The 21,502-nt window shown below is 41.6% G+C and overlaps 1 protein-coding gene across 12 annotated transcripts in view; it reads right to left on the reverse strand.

Moving 5' to 3' along the window:
- Window positions 1–21,502, reverse strand: part of CALD1 (caldesmon 1) — a 207,728-nt gene that overhangs the window by 101,823 nt on the left and 84,403 nt on the right. For 10 of the 12 annotated variants that reach the window (XR_004268249.1, XR_004268248.1, XR_004268247.1 and 7 more), the window contains exon 3: window positions 8,297–8,408. Coding sequence is in view for 6 of the 12 variants with exons in the window: in XM_032275936.1 (XP_032131827.1) it covers window positions 8,297–8,367 (71 nt within the window). In the remaining 6 variants the exon portion in view is untranslated. Of the gene's footprint in view, window positions 1–8,296; window positions 8,409–9,053; window positions 9,396–21,502 lie in introns of those variants that run through there. The other 2 variants (XR_004268246.1, XR_004268250.1) reach the window with 2 other exon arrangements.

The raw sequence follows: 21,502 nt of genomic DNA on the forward strand, positions 1-21,502 counted from the left end.
CTCAGCCTCCTGAGTAGCTGGGACTATAGGCAGGCACCACCACACCCAGCTAATTTTTTGTATTTTTAATAGAGACAGGGTTTCACCATGTTGGCCAGGCTGGTCTCAAACTCCTGACCTCAGGTGATCCACCTGCCTTGGCCTCCCTAAGTGCTAGGATTATGGACATGAGCCACTACACCCAGCCATAGATCTTTTAATTTGGAAATATGCGGTAGCTCACATCTGTAATCCCAGCTTTTTGGGAGACCAAGGTGGGAGGACTGCTTGAGTCCAGGAGTTTGAGACTGGATTGCACAACATGGCGAGAACACATCTCTACAAAAAATAAAAAATAAAAGTAAGAAACTAGATGACAAATTCTCACTTTCTTTTGCCTCCTGGAGTGATCAGTTTTCTGAGAGAACTGGAGGGAAATTTTGAGCAAATCTAGCTACTTTAATAATTTAGATAGTTTTCAAGGAATATTGTATCTAACTTCCCAGTAGAAAATAATATTCTGATAATAAAATAATAGAAATTTCATTTTAAAAGATTTTATTTAAAAATATCAAGGTCCTGATGCTAAGCATTTTGAATAAGTGTATGTGTACGTGTGTGAGGGTATGTGTGTTGTATATTCATTGATTGGCTATTTCTATTAAATCATGTAAAAAAGTCTTAGTGATACAGTTGTGGGAGGGTACTTCAGAGACCTCACGGATTTTAAAAAGTTGCTTCTTTTTATAGTGTAGTATAAATATTTACTTTCAAATGTCTAATCATCAAGCGATTTCAGAGGCCCATAAAAATGTATGAATGATGGCAAAAGCAAGTGTTTTCATTCCCTTTATTTATGTCTGTGAGCTTCTGAATCTGATAACGTAACTACAATAGGGGCCTTTCTTCTGATCAGTGAGAGGAGCTCATGTCGGGTGCAGAAAGCAGATGCTGGGAGTGTAATGAGCACATCTTGGAAAGTGAGAGAGCTGCTTGTTGGGAAACCAAGCCGAGCGTCGGGCAAAGTGCGTATACCGGAGATTTTCTCAAGGATAAAAGCCTGACTGCTGGTTTCTCAGAAAATATATCAGACAGAGTTGCTCACACCTGTAATCCCAGCACTTTGGGAGGCCTAGGCTGGTAGATCACTCACTTGAGGCCAGGAGTTTGAGACCACCCTGGCCAACATGGTGAAACCTTGTCCTTAGTTAATACAAAAATTAGCTGAGTGTGGTGGTGTGTGCCTGTAATCCCAGCTACTTGAGAGGCTGAGGCAGGAGAATCGCTTGAATCCGGGAGGTGGAGGTTGCAGTGAGCTGAGATTACACCACTGCACTCCAGCCTGGGCAACAAAGTGAGACTCCATTACAAAAAAAAAAAGAAAAAGAAAGAAAGAAAAAAGAAAATACACCACAGCACAACATTCTTTCAGCCAAATTTTTAAAAGTAACTCAAATTGGTGCTAATTCTTCCAGCTGAGACAACACAGTCCTTCCACGGAAACTGTTACTGATCACAACCACTCAGAGCTCTTCAATCAGTCACCAATTCTTGCCTTTCATTTTGCCTGTGGTCCTTGTATCGTCTATGGTGTGCAAAAAACCCCACAAGCCTTTCATATTTTTTATTTTTTTCTTGGCATGTTGTAGAAAATCAAATTAGATAATTAATGAGTTTCCTGAATACTTACTAGATGAATAACACTGTGTTAATATTTTCATGTATTGTTTTTTTACATCCCCACAAAAACCCGGTGAGGTGGATACTTTTCTTACCCCCATTTTGTAGAGGAGGATACAAAAGATTTGAAAGATTGAAAATGTGGTGGGTCCCATAGTTCATAAGTGGCAGAGCTGGGATTTGACACCATAGCTGCTCAGTGCTAAAGCCCATGGCCTTAACCGCCAACTCCACTGCTTCCCACCCTTATACCGCCTGGGGTTCCTTCATTCACATAGAACATGAATGTTTCATTCAGACATAGCTAATTCTGGGGCCGGTGGTGGTCCATCTTTACTAGACACACATAAAATGTCTAGCACTTTTTTACACTTGCTGAATAGGAAGAGAACTGGGTTTCTCTCTCCCTCTTTCCTGGCCAGAAGTATGTAGCCTGGTGATATAACAGCACAGGCACACATAATCCAGATCAGACAGATTAGGAGTGCAGATGGGAAGAGACATGGAAACAAACAAATCAGGTGTTGATGAAGATGTATGTGGACCGGGGAAGAGGCAGCACACGAAGGTGCAGTGAGGAATACAGAGATGAAGGCAGAGCAGAGGGAGAGAGGGATCGAAATAAAAGACAGGAACAGAAAGGAAAGCAGAATATAGCTTTTTTTTTTTCTGGAGACAGAGTCTCGTTCAATTGCCCAGACTGGAATGCAGTGGCCCGATCTTGGCTCACTGCAACCCCTGCCTCCCAGGTTCAAGCAGTTCTCCTGCCTCAGCCTCCAGAGTAGCTGGGATTACAGGCAACTGCCACCATGCCCAGCTACTTTTTTTTTTGTATTTTTAATAGAGACAGGGTTTCAACATGTTGGCCAGGCTAGTTTTGAACTCCTCACGTCAAGTGATCCACCTGCCTTGGACTCCCAAAATGCTAGGATTATAGAAGTGAGTCATCGAGTCTGGCCGGAATATATCTATTTAATTTTTTACTCCCATGAGATTGGTGGAGAATAATAAACAGCAAAACTAAATTTTTATCTATTTGTTCAATGAGTAATTGTTTTAAAAATATAGTTTAATTTGAGATGTGAGCAAATAGCGTCTTTTGCTTAGAAAGAATGCACTAAGGATTTTCACTGATTACCTGCTCATTCCATTCTGCCTACTAAAACTTTCTTCTCCTTCTTTTGGTCATGATTGCTCTCAAGTTACTAAATTCAATTAGAATAGGAGCTCACTACTGGTGACCACTGATTCCTATAGTTCGGTATAGTATCTTGCATTTTGTAGGTATTCAACATCTATTTTTTTAATGACAAAATGGAATACTTCCTTTTTTGCCAAATCTAAAGACCTTATCTCAAGAACTCAGAGTGAGAAAGCCAAATGAAAGACAAGGACAAGGTAAGTGGCATAAAAGTTGCACAGGCTAATGGGCAAGACAAAGAAGGAACAACATTTTTTTTTCTGAGATGGAGTCTTGCTCTGTTGCCCAGGCCGGAGGGCAGTGGTGCCATCTCGGCTCACTGCAACCTCTGCCTCCTGTGTTCAAGTGATTCTCCTGCCTCAGCCTCCCAAGTAGCTGGGATTTCAGGCACTCACCACCAAGCCTGGCTAATTTTTGTATTTTTAGTAGAGATGAGGTTTCCCCATGTTGGCCAGGCTGGTCTCGAACTCTTGACTTCAAGTGATCCACCCACCTCCACCTCCCAACGTGCTGGGATTACAGGCATGAGCCACCATGCCCAGCTGGAAGAACATTTTTGATGCACTAAGTTTGCAGTCAAGGTTATTTGAAATGGACCGGGCTAAACTCTCAGAAGGAGATACGTGGACGGCAGAGTCTCAGGGCAGCTTGGACGCAGTGAGTAAATGCCAGTCCCAAACACATGAAAGCCAGCATGGCACAAAGCCTGCAATTAGCTTGCAAAACAGTCTTTGAAAAGGTCTATTTCTGAGAAATAAAATGTGTAAAAATTCAGTTTATTTTAATCTGTGGTTATAACACCAGATGAAAGTACAAATTTTAAATTATTTATTATTTCAAAGTAAAACTTCACCTGGTAATCAAACTCAGTACTAATTAAATAAAAATAACAGGGTATTTTTATTTGGAAAGCTTTTATGGGTAAGGAAAGTCAATGCACTTTGTCTTCTCTGTAGTACAATTCCCTTGCCCCACACTGGCTGGGTAAGGTGTACAAAGGCTATGGGTCATTTTTAATAAGTATGAAGCCATATGGGGTACGTTATGTTTGAGGATATAAAAGTATAATTTCTTGATCTTTACTTGGTTTTAGATAGGGTGAAAAGCACGAAGCACACACTTCCCGACACTGTGACTCTGTGGGTCTATTCTCAGTACCCAGAATAGAGCTTGTAGTGGAATAGAAGCCCAGTAAAAATGTGTTGAGAGTAAATGAATGAATCTGCAACTGTGAGCCTTAGAGCCACTCTATTTCCGGTAATTGGCTCTACTGCCCTCTGGATCAGGGATGAGTTCTTTATTTTAGTTCCCTATATTCAAAGGGAAGGTAAGTCTTCTGACTGGCCTCAGGTATACTGCATAGGGCTGTAGACTTATTTTTTTCAAAATAGAAAATTGCCTTAATTTTAATTTGGCCTTAAGTAACATATGATCATTATAAAGAAAAATAAATACCAAAAGCAAAAAAAAAAAAAAATTAAAATGACCACCATCCCCCAGAGAAAATGGCTAGTCTTATTTTAGAGGAGGAAGCCAAGGTCTGGAGCTAAAGGAAGAGAGTCTTGCCCAGGGTCTCATGTGCCCTTTGTCTTCAGATCAAAACCATGATTTTAGATGGCCTTCATTTCTGCTTCTGGCCACCTGTTTCCTGCACACACCCTGTACTTTCCCACCAGAGCTGGCTGAACCATAAAGCCTGACTTTCACTGTTCTCAGAAATGATCAGATTTTACAAAATCCTGAAGGGTGGACATGGGCTTACCCAAATCTCAGAATAGCAGAACTAGGAGGTTCACCTTGAAACATGGAAAGGTAAACTTAGTACAAGTAAAAGGAAATATGTAAGTACTACTCTTTCTTAAGAAGAGAAAGAGAGAGAGAGAGAGGGAAAGAAAGAAAATAAATGGAAGCAAGAAAGAAAAGGAAGGAAAGAAGAAATTAAAAAAAGAAAAAAAACCAATATAATATTCCAAAGAAGTAATACAGACAGAAATGTAAGTTAAACAAGGTTAGGATAAATGTGTGTAAGTTTATTTTAGGTTATGTAGGATACATAGCTAAGATTTACTGTCTATACTCCTTTTACAACTGGCATTAAAAGAAGGCAAATTCTTCCACACCAAACAAAAAAGCTGAAGGAATGAACCATGTAGCTGTGCAGTCAATTCTTAGGCAAAGTCCTGAATCTGAAGAAACCGAGTTCATTCACTCCAATGACAGTACGCCTCTAACCACAGCAATATAACTCTGTCACACTGCTCTCAGTGATTCCCTGACCCCCTGTTCACGTAGAAAGCAAAGATGCTGACAATGCCAATCTGGCCTGATGCCAATGTCTACGTCCTCAGTCCCGAACCTCTCTAGCCACAACTCTGTCAGGCCTGCCCCTACACCCTGGCCTGACTGCTTTCTGACTCTGTTACACTTGGGTTTCTTGGCATGCTGTGAGGTACATAAAGGCAGGAATTATGTCTATTTCTTTAACACCATTATTTTTCACATCCTTAGCACAGACACTTAAACCTGATTAGTGCTTAATAATACTGTAGTTGTTGGATGAAGACATCTTGTAGACTATCATGAGAACCAGAGGTGAAATAACAGCATCAGAAGGAATAGAGGTGTGCTTCAGGCTGGGCACGGTGGCTCACGCCTGTAATCCCAACACTTTGGGAGACCCAGGTGGGCAGATCACCAGGTCAGAGTTCAAGACCAGCCTGGCCAACATGATGAAACCCGATTCTACTAGAGATACAAAAATTAGCCGGGTGTGGTGGCGGGCGCCTGTAATCCCAACTTCTCGGGAGGCTGAGGCAGGGGAATCGCTTGAATCCAGGAGGTGGAGGTTGCAGTGAGCTGAGATCGTGCCACTGCACTCCAGCTTGGGTGACAGAGCAAAACTCCATTAGAAAAAAAAAAAAAAAAAAAAAGAAGTGTGTTTCACCAGGCCCAGCAGTGGCCCACAAGACTTCCATGTCCACCACGTCCACTCAACACTGGGCCTCAGACTCTCCCTCATTCTCCCCCATCTCCCTGGTACACCGTCTTCTTTAATGGTTTCCATTATAACTTTATGACCTCTCACTTTTTCTGCATTTGCTTCTCTGGGAATATCCTTCAGCTTTTGTACTAGCACCGCCATACTGTGTCTGCCCAAATTGATTCATCCTAATTTCTCTCTCTTTTTGAACAAACAGTAAAATTTCCTATCTGTACATGCCTGCAGGAAATCTCCATTTGGATGTGATTTCTACCTGAAATTAAACACTACTCCTCTGACCATTCAAGAAGGAAATCCTCCATTTGGGACAAAGCAACTTTCCTTCCAGCTCCTCAGACATATATTCTTTGGAATTGTCTGTAAGTTTTTTGCTTTCTTAAAAGGTTTGCTAATTCTCCCTCTGTAAAGACGCTGATATTTGATCTTTCTTCATTTCGACAATCACTCACCTGATTCAGGCCCTCATTACCCTATTACCATATTATCCTATGTTCCATATTATCTCATCCAGTGCTGGTATCCCTATATTTTAGTCTCCTGTAGATAAGTTTCTCCAGCATAGTGTCATCACACATAACTTCCTTGTTAAGTTTCTGTCTATTCCTTGTATGGGAAATAGAAACAGCCAAGATATGCAAGTCCAATCCATTTTCCCTCAAACACTCAACAAGTTTCTTGCACCAGGATTTTTTTTTTTTTTTTTTTTTAGATGGAGTTTTGCTCTTGTTGCCCAGGCTGGAATACAATGGCACGATCTCGGCTCACCACAACCTCTGCCTCTCAGGTTCAAGAGATTCTCTGCCTCAGCTTCCTAAGTAGCTGGGATTACAGGCATGTGCTGCCATGCCAGGCTAATTTTATGTATTTTTAGTAGAGATGGGGTTTCACCATGTAGGCCAGGCTGGTCTCGAACTCCCGACCTCAGGTGATCTGCCCATCTCGGCCTTCCAAAGTGCTGGGATTACAGGTATGTGCCACCGTGCCTGGCCACAGCAGGATTCTTATTTTCAATTCTGCACTTTGCCAGTGTCATTCCTTCACCTAGACAGGCTCCCTTTCCCTCTTCATTGCCATCATTAACTCCTCTATGGCTCACCTCCGCCAAGAAACTTTCTCTGACAAGTTTCATCACAGGATGATGACTACCTTTTCTGCTCTTGGCATGAATGTTTAGTTCTGGCTATCCTGCTATGCTGTTTCTTACTTGTTTGGCTAGTGATAATGGTTATAATAATAACAGCTATCATTTATGAAAAACCATCATTTATGGAAAAACTACTACATGCCAGGTACCTGACTCGGCTATTGATGAAGCTCAATAATCTTCCCAACAACCACACAGGCTATGTAGATATTATTCCTATTTTATATATAACATGACTATGGCTTAAGGAGAAATCACTTGCTCAGGGCCACAAAGCTTGTAAGTAGCAAAGCTAGGATTTGAACCAACGGAATGTACCATCCACAGTGTCTTGTGGACATGCTTAGTCATTTTGTGAATGGCAGCTGACTCTGGCCCAGTTTATCATAGGCAGTCATTTTATCTTCTGCTTTTGCATTCTCGATGCAAATAAGTAGAACGTAAGAACAATACTTTTTGTTATAGGTGGAAGTTTCCAGTTTTCTACTGCGGGATTGCTAAAGAGTCATCTTTCATCTGTGTATTGGGATTACTGGAAACAAAACGGATTGATTTTAAGGTCATTGTTTAACGTTTTTCTCTCTGTGAACGCCTAACCTGCTTCCTTAAAAGAACATCTGATTTAAACCACGTCAAATACCACTGTCCTTTGTCCTGAGGCCTAAAATGTTAAAATATCTATTTATGCCCCAGGTATTATATGCCAATGCTTTCTCTCTCCAATCTGACCTCATAGTCACCACTATAACGGCCCACGAGACATTAACAGCTTCCAATTACACCCAGAATCTCCTCAGTAACATAGTCTATTAATCTGTACTATGCAGATCCCTGGAGCTGGATACTTTTCTAATAAGAATGAAAATTTTTCACAAGATTCATCCAGGGCTTTTTGCCTTTTCTTTTTTTAAGACTGAATACTCTCATTTTCTAAATGGCTCCAATATTCAATACTTGGCATTTTTCTGTCATTTCAATATTATATAAACCTTTATTCATACATTACTTTTGTCATTTAAAACATTCCGATGTGAAAGGTATTGATTAAATGCAATTTATCTATATGCAATTATCAATTGATTCCTCTCAAATCTCTTTTTCTTGACCCTTGTTTTCCTTTTTCAAATGTCAAATTTAGAGCTTCAGCAGAAAAATTTTCCATCACTACTTTAAACAGTTTAGCGTGCAATATAATATGACCACATTTGGCCTCTCAGAAGGGTGGTGTTTGAGGCCTGAAACCAACATTGTTAACAAGGGAATACAAGTATTTTTCAACGTAGATCCTTACCTTTCTGCTTCGAGTCGCATCTCCTCCCTCTTTTGCCTTCTAAGTTCTCTGCGACGTTCAAAATCATCCATGGCGTTATTTCCGGTTCAGGGAGCCCAGACGATTTCTGGACCTGAAGTGGAGGAGGTAGACTCAATATCATAGATGGCTCAGCGTGTTACCTCTCCTGAGTCACTGTGGTCCCTCCTTCCCATTTGTCATTGCCCCTGAGTTTTCTTTACTCAGAAAGCTGATAAGGTAGCCAGTGATCAATTTCTGACTCCTGAGCCGAGTTAAATTCAGTCTCATTCATGAATCTCTTAGAGGCAAATAAGTAAAATCCCAAGATTATATATAATTTTTAAAAGACCTCAGGAGACAGAGAGGTTTTGAAGACTTGAACTGTTGGTATAATCACTTGAGATTCTACTGAATGATTTTGTTCTTTGTAACTTACTGAACCCCAGACCAAAGCTATGAAAAAGTGAACAAAGAAGGAGGAAAACAGGAATGATAAACAAAAAAGAAAGTGGCAAGAAGACCGTGTAGAAACCAGGAGAAAAGTGAAAGTGAGAAATCTATCAGTATCTAGGCATGTAATGTGTATATTCTCAAAGAAGCATTCAGGATTTTAATAAAGACTGCGGCAGTCACATCATGAATAAACATAATGAAGCAACATTTTTAAAAGCAGTTAAGTGGTGATCAAGCTGTTTTCCAAGCTCTAAAATCACTGCCCTTTCTACAGATGTAACCCAACCATTTTACCCTTTCCTACCTCCTCGGTGATGGTTTTAATTCCGGAAAGACCTTCCCCTTCCAGCTCTTCAAATGAGGAGCCCGTTTCCCCTGCACTTCTGTGCCATGGAGTCAAGTATTCCAGAATTCCCCTGCAGCCCCCAAACCCAAAATGACTACCAGAAAAGGGGAAGCGGGCTCTTTTTGTCCTTGCTTTGTTTACAGAGCTGTCAGTGGTTAGTTAAACTCGGCCTGGAATCTGGCATTTAAGGCCTGCTTGAAGATTGTTTCCTGTGCGGAACGGGAGGCCTCCACTTCCTCTGGAATCCTAGACTCTCTGCTGCACTCGAATCACAAAAATATTTTCCAGCCCTTTCTGTGCACATGAGACGAGCCATTTGCCCTGTGCAAAAAAATAAAGAGCTGCGCAAAACCTGAAGCCCTCACACCTGAAGGCATCTTGGTTTGAAGGAGCAAAAAACAAAACTTAGATTTTGAAGCCAAGTTCAGAAACCTTCTTAAATAGTCAAATTCTTTTATTTTCAAAGGTTTTTTTTCCCCTCTTAAAAAAAACCCCACAAAAACAAAAATAAAACCTCAGCCAACAAAAGCAAAACTATACAATGTTTGAATTTTTTCCCCTTTCGTATCGTCTAGGGTATTATTAATGCTGTTTATAAATCTTTAGAAATTCAAATCTTGGTGTTTATTTGGAGTTTTAGATTTTTGATGTTTATCGGTCTTGCTCTTACCAAGAGTACTTCCCAAGTCTTTGCTAGTTATGAAGGAGACAACCCATTTTCCTTCTTACGATTCCATCAACCACAAAGACATTTCTCTACACTTTCCAATCTAGTCTATAATTATCAGAATGGAAAAAAAAAGTGATTTGAGGGTTCTCTAAGAGGCCATCGGAGGGTCCTTCTCCCTGGGGTAGGGTCCTCTTCTGACCACAGAGCAGGAATGTGTGAGAACAGCCCTGTGGGCAGTAGGGTCTAAACTCATGGACTCGAATGCCAGGTGCACTGGGAGAGTCGATTCTCCTCTTCCTTCAATGTGGTCTTTTGTTGCATATAAACTGCCTCTTGAATAATTATAGCAACAGTAAGCAGACATGGGAGAAAGAAGTCTGTCTACAAGCAAGTAATTTTACCTTTTAAAATTTATCCAAGTAGCTGAAAGAGCATCCTCTAAGCCTCTGTCTGGTTTTTGCCCCTATCTCGTCAAATGTAAGTAGTCATTCTGGCTGCTTGTCAGCAATGGTTGTTCTCAGCCTATACGTCTGGTGGAGGTGCTAATGAGCAGTGAAATGAATATCTCCAAGCAGGCTGGAGATGCACATGGTCTGCAGAGCCCAGGGTGTCTTGGAATACTTAGAGGGAAGTGAAACTAACATCGTGAGGTCACTCTGGCTGGCCGTCCTCACTGGCTGTCAACCCACACAAATTCTTTTTCGTCTACCCATTCTCTCCTCCCTCTCCTCACCTTCTCTTGCTTACTTGGGCACTTTTTCTTTCCCAGCCATAGAAACACTACCTGTCATTGGAATGCTGCTGAGTATACCTGTGGGGGCACCCAGAGGGGGACAGAGAGAAATGTGTGCTATTTCCTGTGTCTCTACAGACCAGTGCTTTTCTAGGTGAGGCTTTGTGCACATGGGTGGGTGTAGCCAAGAGGAAAGCACAAAACCACATCTGTGTACCATGTGGTAGGACTCTCGATGGTGTGTGTGTCTCATGTGGGGGAGAGAAGGTGTATGTGTTTATGAAAATGGCTCTCAGTATCAACCCAGGATGGGGATGAAGATCCTCTTTCATCCCTACACCCTTATATCCCAGAGCTTTTCTGTATTTCTTTGGCCTCTTTCCTTTGTAAGAGGAGCCACGTCTAGGTAGAACGGTAAGTGATTTTTTTCCTTTTTCTGTTCCATGTTCCCAGGCAATAATCCCTCATTTCCTGCCCTACCCCACTCAGTGCTGAATTCTTTTTTTTATTTTTATTTTTGACACGGAGTCTCACTCTGTTACCAGGCTGGAGTGCAGTGGCACGATCTCGGCTCACTGCCATCTCCGACTCCCTGGTTTAAGCAATTCTCCTGCCTCAGCCTCTGGAGTAGCTGGGATTACAGGCACATGCCACCACGCCCGGCTAATTTTTATATTTTTAGTAGAGACGGGGTTTCACCATGTTGGTCAGGATGTTCTCTATCTCTTGACCTGATGGTCCGCCCACCTTGGCCTCCCAAAGTGTTGGGATGACAGGCATGAGCCACCACCCCCGGCCTCAGTGCTGAATTCTTTTCAGCAATGTTGGTTAGGAAACAAACTCTGAACCAATGAAGGGATGAAAATCAAGACAGGATGACTCCATCAATAGTGAGGCTCTGGGTGTCACAGATAAAGTAATATAAAAGAGCTAATTATCGATGTTTGTGACAGACGGGTTCTCAAAGAGTTTTATGAAAATCTAAATTTTTTGCTGCAAGGGGGATTTTCGTCATGCAATTGAAAGATTTACTGAGGTGAGTTCTTTTGTAAAGAGGGGAAAAACAAAAACCTTAACAGAGGCAGATAAGTCATTACCTATGGATACTACTGTCTTTTCAATAAGGGTTCTCATAGATTGGATTTTCTTTTGAAACAGGGCATGCCTACACTGTCATGATTAAGAAATAAGTCAGCGTTAAAGGTGTCTGGCCGGTGCAGTGGCTCACACCTGTAATCCCAGCACTTTGGGAGGCTAAGGTGGGTGGATGAACTGAGGTCAGGAGTTCAAGACCAGCCTGCCCAACACGGTGAAACCCCATCTTTACTAAAAACACAAAAAATTAGCTGGGCGTGGTGGCGGGTGCCTGTAATCCCAGTTACTTGGGAGGCTGAGGCAGGAGAATCGCTTGAACGGTGAGGCGGAGGTTGTAGTGAGCCAAGATTGCGCCACTTCACTCCAGCCTGAGCGACAGAGGTAGACTCCATCTCAAAAAAAAAGGAAAAAAAAAAAAAAAGATTTCAAATTGCTGAACACACTACCCTTCCTTTTTTTTTCTTTTTGTGATGGAATTTTACTCTTGTTACCCAGGCTGGAGTACCATGGCGCTGTCTTGGCTCACTGCACCTCCACTTCCTGGGTTCAAGCAATTCTCCTGCCTCAGCCTCCCGAGTAGCTGGGATTACAGATGTGCGCCACCATGCCCAGCTGATTTTTGTATTTTTAGTAGAGACAGGGTTTCACTATGTTGGCCAGCCTGGTCTCAAACTCCTGACCTCAGGTGATCGGCTCACCTCGGCCTCCCAAAGTGTTGGGATTACAGGGGTGAGCCACCACGCCCAGCCTGTCCTCCTTTTTGGTAACAAAGCCACAGGCCTGTGGCCTAGGGGATTGGCACGACATGACAAAAGATGTGTCCTGCATCTTACCACCATGCCAGGGCTTCACGCCTTTCCTCTCTTTCCTTTCCTTCCTTCTTGCCTTTTTTCTCTGTCTCTTTTCAAAGGCAAAACATTGGCTGGTATTTTTTCTGACATTAAAAAAACACTTTTTCTCTTTCTCTGTCACTTTTTTTCTTCTCTATTTCCCACCCTGTGCTGGAAATTAAAGTATATTTATATTCATTAAAACTAATTTATGGCTCTTTTCCTTAAAAAATGTAGTTCAGTATCTGATGCACATCTTTCAACCAAGAAATCTATCATGTTTTATATTCACAAAGTTTTTGCTGTTTTTCTTTTTCCCTCAATGGGCATGTGGCCCTCACTATGGATATTTCCTGTGATGCTTTCATAGGAAAAACTAGTAAGTTTCTGCTTTGTTTGTGTCCAAGTTGGTGACAGATAAGTCATTTTAGGTGTGTGTGGGTGTACCCGCCTGTGCACACGCATGTGTGCAAATGCAGTCAAGGCGGAAGAGGTTTGTGACAGGTGGCTTTTCTAACCCAGCACTCAACACTTAGGGACAAGGCCACATGGAGGAAGCTGAGTCTTATCAAGTTTTTTGGGCTGTGCCACTATTGATCCTGGAATGCAGGAAGAATAAAATCCATCGTGTCAGGGAAACTGAATAAGTTAATATAGCATCCAAAAGGAACTAACATTTATTGAATATGTACTATGTGGCAGGCCACTTTTTAAACCTTTAACATTTTTAACGAATAGACTTTATTTCTTAGAGCAGAAACAAAGTGAATAGAGAGTGCACAGTTCCCATATATTCCCCCGTCCCCAGCTCCTGGCCGCATCTTCTCCTGCATTTGGAAGTAGAATCTTTGCAGATGTAGTCAAGAGGAGGTGATTAGGGTGGTCCCTTATCCGATATGATGGTGTCCTTCTGGAAAGGGGATATTTGGCACAGAGACAGACACACACAGAGGAGAGATAATGTGAAGACATGGGGAGGTGCCATGAGAAAATGGAGACAAGGAAGACCTAAGGCTGCCAGAAAGCTGGGAAAGAGGAATGGGATGAACCCTAACCCCAGCATTTTCAGAGGGAGCCTGGCCATGCTGACACCTCCATTTCAAACTTCTATTCTCCATAACAGTGGGACAAGAAATTACTGTCCTTTTTTTTTCAATGTTATAAGATTATTTTAATATCAATCCAATATTCTACATTTATACTTTTTAGCATCTAGAGATGTTTCAAACTTCCAGGCAATTGATGAAGACATATTGATTAAAAAGCAGTAGTGGTGATGACAAGAGTGTGGAATAAGAGAAGAGTCAGCTTCAGAGTCCAGACTTTAGCTTTATGCTTTAGTGACTACCTGCAACATTAGCCAACGCTTGTTAGAGTCAATACTGTATACTCATCTACAAACCAGGAAGTTTAGATACCTATTGCCTCCATGCTCAGTGCTCAACAGTCTTTTTTTTTCCATTATATATATATTTATATATATATATATATATATATACAATTGTGTATATATATATATATATATACAATGTGTATATATATACAATGAAAAAAATATATATATATATATTTTTTTTCATTGTACTTTAGGTTCTGGGGTACATGTGCAGATCATGCAGGTTTGTTGCATAGGTACATACATGGCAAGGTGGTTTTCTGCCTTCCTCCCCCCATCACCTATAGCTGGTATTTCTCCCCTCATTATCCCCCCTCCCTGTGTCCACATGTTCTAAATTTTTTTTTTTTTTTTTTTTTTTTTGAGATGGAGTCTCACTCTGTCGCCCAGGCTGGAGTGCAGCAGCCAATCTTGGCTCACTGCAACCTCTGTCTCCTGAGTTGGAGCAATTCTCCTGCCTCAGCCTCCTGAGTTGCTGGGATTACAGGTGCGCCCCACCGCACCTGGTTAATTTTTTTTTATTTTTAGCAGAGACAGGGTTTCACCCACTTTGAAATCAGGTGATCCACCCACTTTGGCCTCCCAGAGTGCTGGAATTACAGGCGTGAGCCATCACACCCAGCCTAAATTACTGTTATTCTAAGCCAGCCACTGTGCGGTACTTAGTTATGGCAACCCTAGGAAGCTATTAGGAACATCTTGCAGTAGTGCAGTACATTTGTTACAACTGACAAACCAATGTTCATGCATTATTATTAACTAAAGTTCATAGTTTAGTTTAAGGTTCACTCTTTGTTGTACAGATGCATAGGTTTCACCAAATACCAAATGTCAGGTATTTGCCATAGCAGCATCATACAGATAGTTTCACTGCCCTAAAAATCCCACGTGCTCTACTCATTCATCTCTTTCCTCCCTCTCCTTACTCCCAAACCCAGGCAACCGCTGATGATTTTATGTCTCTATAGCTTTGGGTTTTCCAGAATATCATGTAATTGGAATCATACAGTATGTCCGTAGCCTTTTCTGATTGGCTTATTTCACTTACCAACACACATTTCAGTTTTCTCCAAGTCTTTTCATGGCTGATAGCTCTGTTGGGCCATTAAAATATATGTAATCTTACTTTATCTGGGTAACAAACCTGTGAGGTAGCTATTATAATCCTCATTTTACAGAATGTCAAAGTGTATGCTCTTAACCACTATAATAGGACTAAATCACTATTTCTCACTAAGATTTGCTTTCCATTTCAGGGAACAAACAAGTGTGCCCCAGAGAAGTTCTGAGAGGACTGTGATCAGTGATTACCACATTGATTCATTGGATCGTATAGCCTTAGGTAAGAAAGGATCCTAAAAATTACCTACACCTTCAGTTTACAACCTGTTTGGTTTCAATCACAGAATTATCAAGTCACAAAAGATCTCAATTGGAGAAGCCTCGCAAATGCCTATTTCATCTCTGTTAATTTATTGTTAGTGTTTTGTAAAATTCGTAACTCCGGATGGCTATATTCTCAACAGCATCTGCGTATTCTTCTCCCACATCACAGCTTCTTCTCTTATATTGTACCTTGGTCATTACACATCTTCCTCCTCTAATCCACCATACCCTCATCACAACACCATCATTTCTCTGCTCTTGTAAGGACTTCTAGTCTTCGAACACTCAAAACCATCATTAGACAGGTCCTCTTTGACTAGTCACCATTTTGCACCCACTGTAAATTTCATGATTCAGCTACTTCAGTGAGGCCTCACAAAAAGATTGATACAATCAATATTCAATAAATATTTACTGAACAACTATGATGTGTCAGGTATTGTTCTAGACACTGGGATTTAACTGTGAACAAGACAGAAAAGGTCTTTGCCCTCCTGGAATTGAGATTTCAGACTTCCTTGCTTCTTTAAACTTCCACCAGGCTTATCACACTCATCTGCAACCTTGGATCACACCCGTCACCTGCCTTCTGCCTTGTGATCTTGAGATTCAGTGCTTTGTGGGAGAAAGGGAGCACGTTGTGTCTATCCTAAAGATTTGCCTTCATTTCAGTTGGGCCATCGCCGAACCTCAGTGATATTTCTCTTCCTCCTACAAGCATTAGGTGATTTCTGGATACAGTATGCTCCAGCAGATTTCCTACCCCTGATCTGCAAATGAGTGTCACTCACTGAGACCCTTTAACCGTTTTCCTCTGCAAACCCTTGGCAAATAGTGACCTGGAATAATACCTAGGAGACTGAGGCTGAAGCTCTAGGAGCTTTATTTCTCTATAAAGTGAGCTGATTTAAGAGATAATATACAAAGTTTCATCTTACTCCATATAATAATACTATGGCTCTCTACCCGCTTGAACCAGCATGGTTGGAGGCATCACGCGTGACATATACATTCTCCTTCCTCCTTCCCAGATATAAATGTCTTGAGTATCTAAGTCTGTTCTCATTTAATGTTTTGATCCACAAACCATTAACCTTCCTTTCAAGCTGACGTACCCAGCATCCCAGATAAAAAAAGTTTTATTACCTCTCCTATGTCTTACAATTTTCTGCCTCTACATTTTCACTCATTCTTTTTAGTCCACATCTTCACTATCCATATTTTTATCCCATCATGAATTTCAGGCTCAAATTTTACTTCTCTCATGGTTCCCTTTCCTGAGAACCCTAGCTTAAAGGGGACAATTCCCTTCTTGAATATCTATAATCTATTTTGATGATCAATAACATACTCTTGGCTGCAGCTCATCAATTGTCCTCTTTAGTCTTTAAATATTTGTATTAATATTTTGCTTTCCATATGCTTTTGTTCTTATGGCCACTTATGGAAAGATATAGTCTTTTAAAAAATCTTTCCACAATTGGGACAGAGTAGGCACTCAGAAATTGTAGCCAATTTGAGCCACTGGATTTTTGTACTAGCTTTTACCATTCTGAGTATGGAAAATGTAACTCAAGCCAATTCATCTCTCTGTACTTTACTAACTGATCAGTGTTTACAAAATGAATCAAAGACCTTGGTAATTGACTATATATGAATCTAAAAAATTATATAAACCCACATTCGCAGTAGTTACACAGTAAATCTGGCAGCATTTCCTTTCCGACTGTACCAAATGAACTTTTGTCCTTTTCAAAAAAAACCAATTTATCAACCCACTTTGCTCTTTTCTGAACTGAATGGTTCATTTGGGATTCGAAAACCAAATAAACAAATAGATTAGAATGTACAGTTTGCACTTAACTTTAGCTCAACCTTCACCATCTTGAAAATATGTGCTACTTTTAAAAAATACATGCATTCACCCAGGCAGATCTGTCAAGAACAGCAGCATAGAAATAAGAATCAATGCAATAGACTGGAGGCACTTAGTCTTTTCTCTAATCAATGGAATCCAAACACAAAGACCTACTCAGTGCAGGTTAAGAGGTTATGACTCGTTTTTCCCTCACCTTCCCTGCACAACCTTTTAGCATGACTTTTCTCTATTTGTACTTCTCCACTAGCAAACAGAAGACCTGGCAGATTTAACATTATTATTATTTTTATTTTATTTATTTATTTATTTTTTTGAGGCCGAGTTTTGCTCTTGTTGCCCAGGCTGGAGTGTAATGGCGCAATCTTGGCTCACTACAACCTCAGCCTCTGGGTTTCAAGCAATTCTCCTGCCTCAGCCTCCCAAGTAGCTGGGATTACGGGCATGCACCACCACACCCAAATAATTTTGTATTTTTAGTAGAGACAGGGTTTCACCATGTTGATCAAGCTGGTCTCAAACTCCTGACCTCAGGTGATCCACCCACTTCGGCCTCAGTGCTAGGATTACAGGCGTGAGCCACCATGCCCAGCCAACTTTAACATTACTAAAGCCAGTGTCTTTACGCCCTCTCTTTCACCTTCTGCATAGCAGATAGTTTGGGTAGTTCAGATTTATGAAATGATGGTTTTTGTAACTTCAACACTTAGGAAGACAGCATGTTTAGGGACTTTAGGTTGGATTTTTAAGTGTTATCACAAATAATATCACCTTAATTTCAAGCACTTTACATTTTTTAAAACTTCATGGTTATCATTATTTGATCCTCCCAAGTAAGACATATCAATGAAACCCCATTTAAAGAAAGGAGACTTTGACATTGGCTCCTTAACCACCACAAATCAGTGGTAAACCAGGATTGGCATTCAGACAAATCTCTTTTTTTTTTTTTTTTTTTTTTTTTTTTGCAATGGAGTCTTGCCCTGTGGCCCAGGCTGGAGTGTGATGGTGTGATCTCGACTTACTGCAGACTCTGCCTCCTGGGTTCAAACAATTCTCCCACCTCAGCCTCCCAAGTAGCTGGGATTACAGGTGCCCACTACCACGGCCAGCTAATTTTTGTATTTTGAATAGAAACAGGTTTCACCATGTTGGCCCAACTGGCCTGGAACTCCTGACCTCATGATCCGCCTGCCTCGGCCTCCCAAAGTGCTGGGATTACAGGTGTGAGCTACTGCGCCCTGCTGATTTAAACTAACTTCTAAACCAACTTGAAAGTTGCTTAGAAGGGTGAAGAGAAGTGAAAATTTGGGACACAATTTCTTCTGTTTTCTTTTCAAGTATTTACTTTTCCTTGACCAACTCAAGGAGAATTAAGCTGAAAGACAAGAGTTTAATGCTGAATCAGAATAGGCATGAGACCGCTGCTGCTCTTTTTTCCCCTAGAGAACAGCAAATGACATAATTGTAAACCCTAAGGCAAGGTGGAATTCTCCACTAACTTGTGTCCATGTGGGAAAAAATACATAGACTTGCTACAAATATATAAAGATGTTTTCTTTTTCTTTTTCTTTCTTTTTGTTTTTTTTTTGAGACAGCCTTGCTCTGTGGCCAGGCTGGGGTGCAGTGGCACAATCTTGGCTCAACGCAACCTCTGCCTCCTGGGTTCAAGCAATTCTTCCGCCTAGCCTCCCAAGTAGCTGGGACCACAGGCGCGTGCCACCACACACAGCTAATTTTTGTATTTTTAGTAGAGACTGGGTTTCACCATGTTGGCCAGGATAGTCTCGATCTCCTGACCTCATGATCTGCCCGCCTCAGCTTCCCAAAGTGCTGGGATTACAGGTGTGAGCCACTGCGCCTGGCCTTATAAAGATGTTTTCTAAATGTATGCCTGACTAACAGAGGCATTCACAATATTATCACACATAAATCAGATGCAGGGAGGCTCAGCCCCAGCAGGACTACCCAAAAATGGGGATGCATGGAAAGGGCAGACCCCTATATCTGAAATAGACAGGGAAAAGTGAAGTGGCCATCTGTTTAGGGTTAACGTGAAAATGTATTTTTTAAGATTCTAAGGCTATGCTGTCCAATATGGTAGCCACCAGCCACAAGGTCATTTAAATTTAACTGAATATAAATAAAATTTAAAATTGAGTTCTGCAACGTTCTCCGAACTGACTGCACCATGGACTACACCATAGTCAAGCCATGGTGACCCCTGTAACCCACACGTACACCTCCAGATGGCCTCCTGGAGCCAGAAAGTTTGCGATAACAAGAAAACTGCAAAAGGAGAATACCTAGCTCCTGCAGTGCCTGATTAACCGACCTGGTGACATCCCACCCTTGCTCCTGCCTCAACTGATAAGTCAACCTTGTGACACTGGAGCCTGTGGCCTGATTAACCGATCTTATGACATTCTACCATTGTTCATGGCTCAACTGATAGGTCAACCTTGTGACACTGGATCCTGTGACACCCCACCCCCGGCTTGCAAAACACCCACCCTAAACTGTAACTTTCCATTGCCTACCCCCAACCTATAAAACCAGCTCCTAACCCACCACCCTCTGCTGACTCTTTTCGAACCCAGCCTGCTCACACCCGAGTGAATAAACAGCCTTGCTGCTTACACAAAGCCTATTTAGGTGCTTTCTTCATTCAGAGCACGTTTAAAAGTTGCTCGGCTTCTCCAGTCCCATTTCAAGAGCTCAGTGACCATTATGTGTTTAGTGGCCCCCATGTAACACGGTGCAGAGAACATTTTCATCATTGCAGAAAGTTCTTTTGGATCACCCTGCTATAAGGTCTTCCAACTCCTAGCCAGGCGCAATGGCTCACGTCTGTAATCCCAGGAGTTTGGGAGGCCGAGGCAGGGGGATAATGAGATGAGGAGATAAGACCATCCTGGCCAACACGGGGAAAGCCCATCTCTACTAAAAATACAAAAAATTAGCCAGGCATGGTGCGTACCTGTAGTCCCAGCTGCTGGGGAGGCTGAGGCAGGAGAATCACTTGAATCCGAGAGGCAGAAGTTGCAGTGACCCGAGATGGCGCCACTGCACTCCAGCCTGGTGACAGAGCAAGACTCTGTCTCAAAAAAAAAAAAAAAAAAAAAAAAAGATCTTCCAACTCCTAATATGAAGTGATTGTACTGAGTGAAGTAATGCTATACACTTCAGAGGCATGAAGGTATATGTTAGACATGGCCTCTGTCTTCAAAGACCTTACAATCTCATAGAGAATGTGTGATAAGTTGTGGGATGTTGTATAGGTCAGCACCTCTCTCATAATTCCCTCACTTATACTTGCTCCATTCTCCTATGGGGGTTCTTTGGATGGGGTAATCTTGCTGTGACTGGGCTCTTACAACTGAGAAAGTGAAATGCTTGGCAAATACAAAAGAAGCTGAGACACTGGCTGGAGAAAGATCACACTTCAAATTAAGTCACAAGACCCAAGAGTGGTTCACATGGAATGCAGGTTCGGAAGCCATGGGTCTTCCCCAATTGTAAACATGCTGTAGAGATCACCATATTTTACATAGTTCAACTTGTGCATGACCTTCTGGACTTGCTGAACTACTCAGCTAAAAAAAAAAAAAAAGTCAGCAACTCATGTGTCTGCTTTTTGCGACAGGTTTATTCAACTAACACTTCCAGTTTAGTGATCAAAAGCCAGATACAGAGGCTTAGCCAGCTATCTTGCTAATATGAAGTAGGAGAGTTTAGATGGCAGGATGCAAATCCATTTATATTGCTGAAAACAATTCAAAGATGTGTTCCAGAGGTACTTTGTTAATCTTTTTTTTTTCTTATTGCATTTTAGGTTTTGGGGTACATGTGAAGAATATGCAAGATTGTTACATAGGTATACACATGGCAGTGTGATTTGCTGCCTTTCTCCCCCTCACCTATATCTGGCATTTCTCCCCATGCCATCATCCCCAACTCCCCACCCCCCACTGTCCCTCCCTATTTTCCTCCAACAGACGCCAGTGTGTAGTGCTCCCCTCCCTGTGTCCATGTGTTCTCATTGTTCAACACCCACCTATGAGTGAGAATATGCAGTGTTTGATCTTCTGCTCCTGTGTCAGTTTGCTGAGAAAGATGGCTTCCAGGTTCATCCATGTCCCTACAAAGGACACAAACTCATCGTTTTTGATGGCTGCGTAATATTCCATGGTGTATATGTGCCACATTTTCCCTGTCCAGTCTATCATCGATGGGCATTTGGGTTGGTTCCAGGTTTTTGCTATTGTAAACTGTGCTGCAATGAACATTCGTGTGCATGTGTCCTTATAGTAGAACAATTTATAAACCTTTGGATATATACCCAGTAATGGGATAGCTGGGTCAAACTGAATTTCTATTTCTAGGTCCTTGAGGAATCGCCACACCGTCTTCCACAATGG

Source organism: Sapajus apella, unplaced genomic scaffold (genome assembly GCF_009761245.1).
Source record: "Sapajus apella isolate SASKATOON/1434 unplaced genomic scaffold, GSC_monkey_1.0 scaffold7, whole genome shotgun sequence".
NCBI lineage: Eukaryota > Metazoa > Chordata > Mammalia > Primates > Cebidae > Sapajus > Sapajus apella.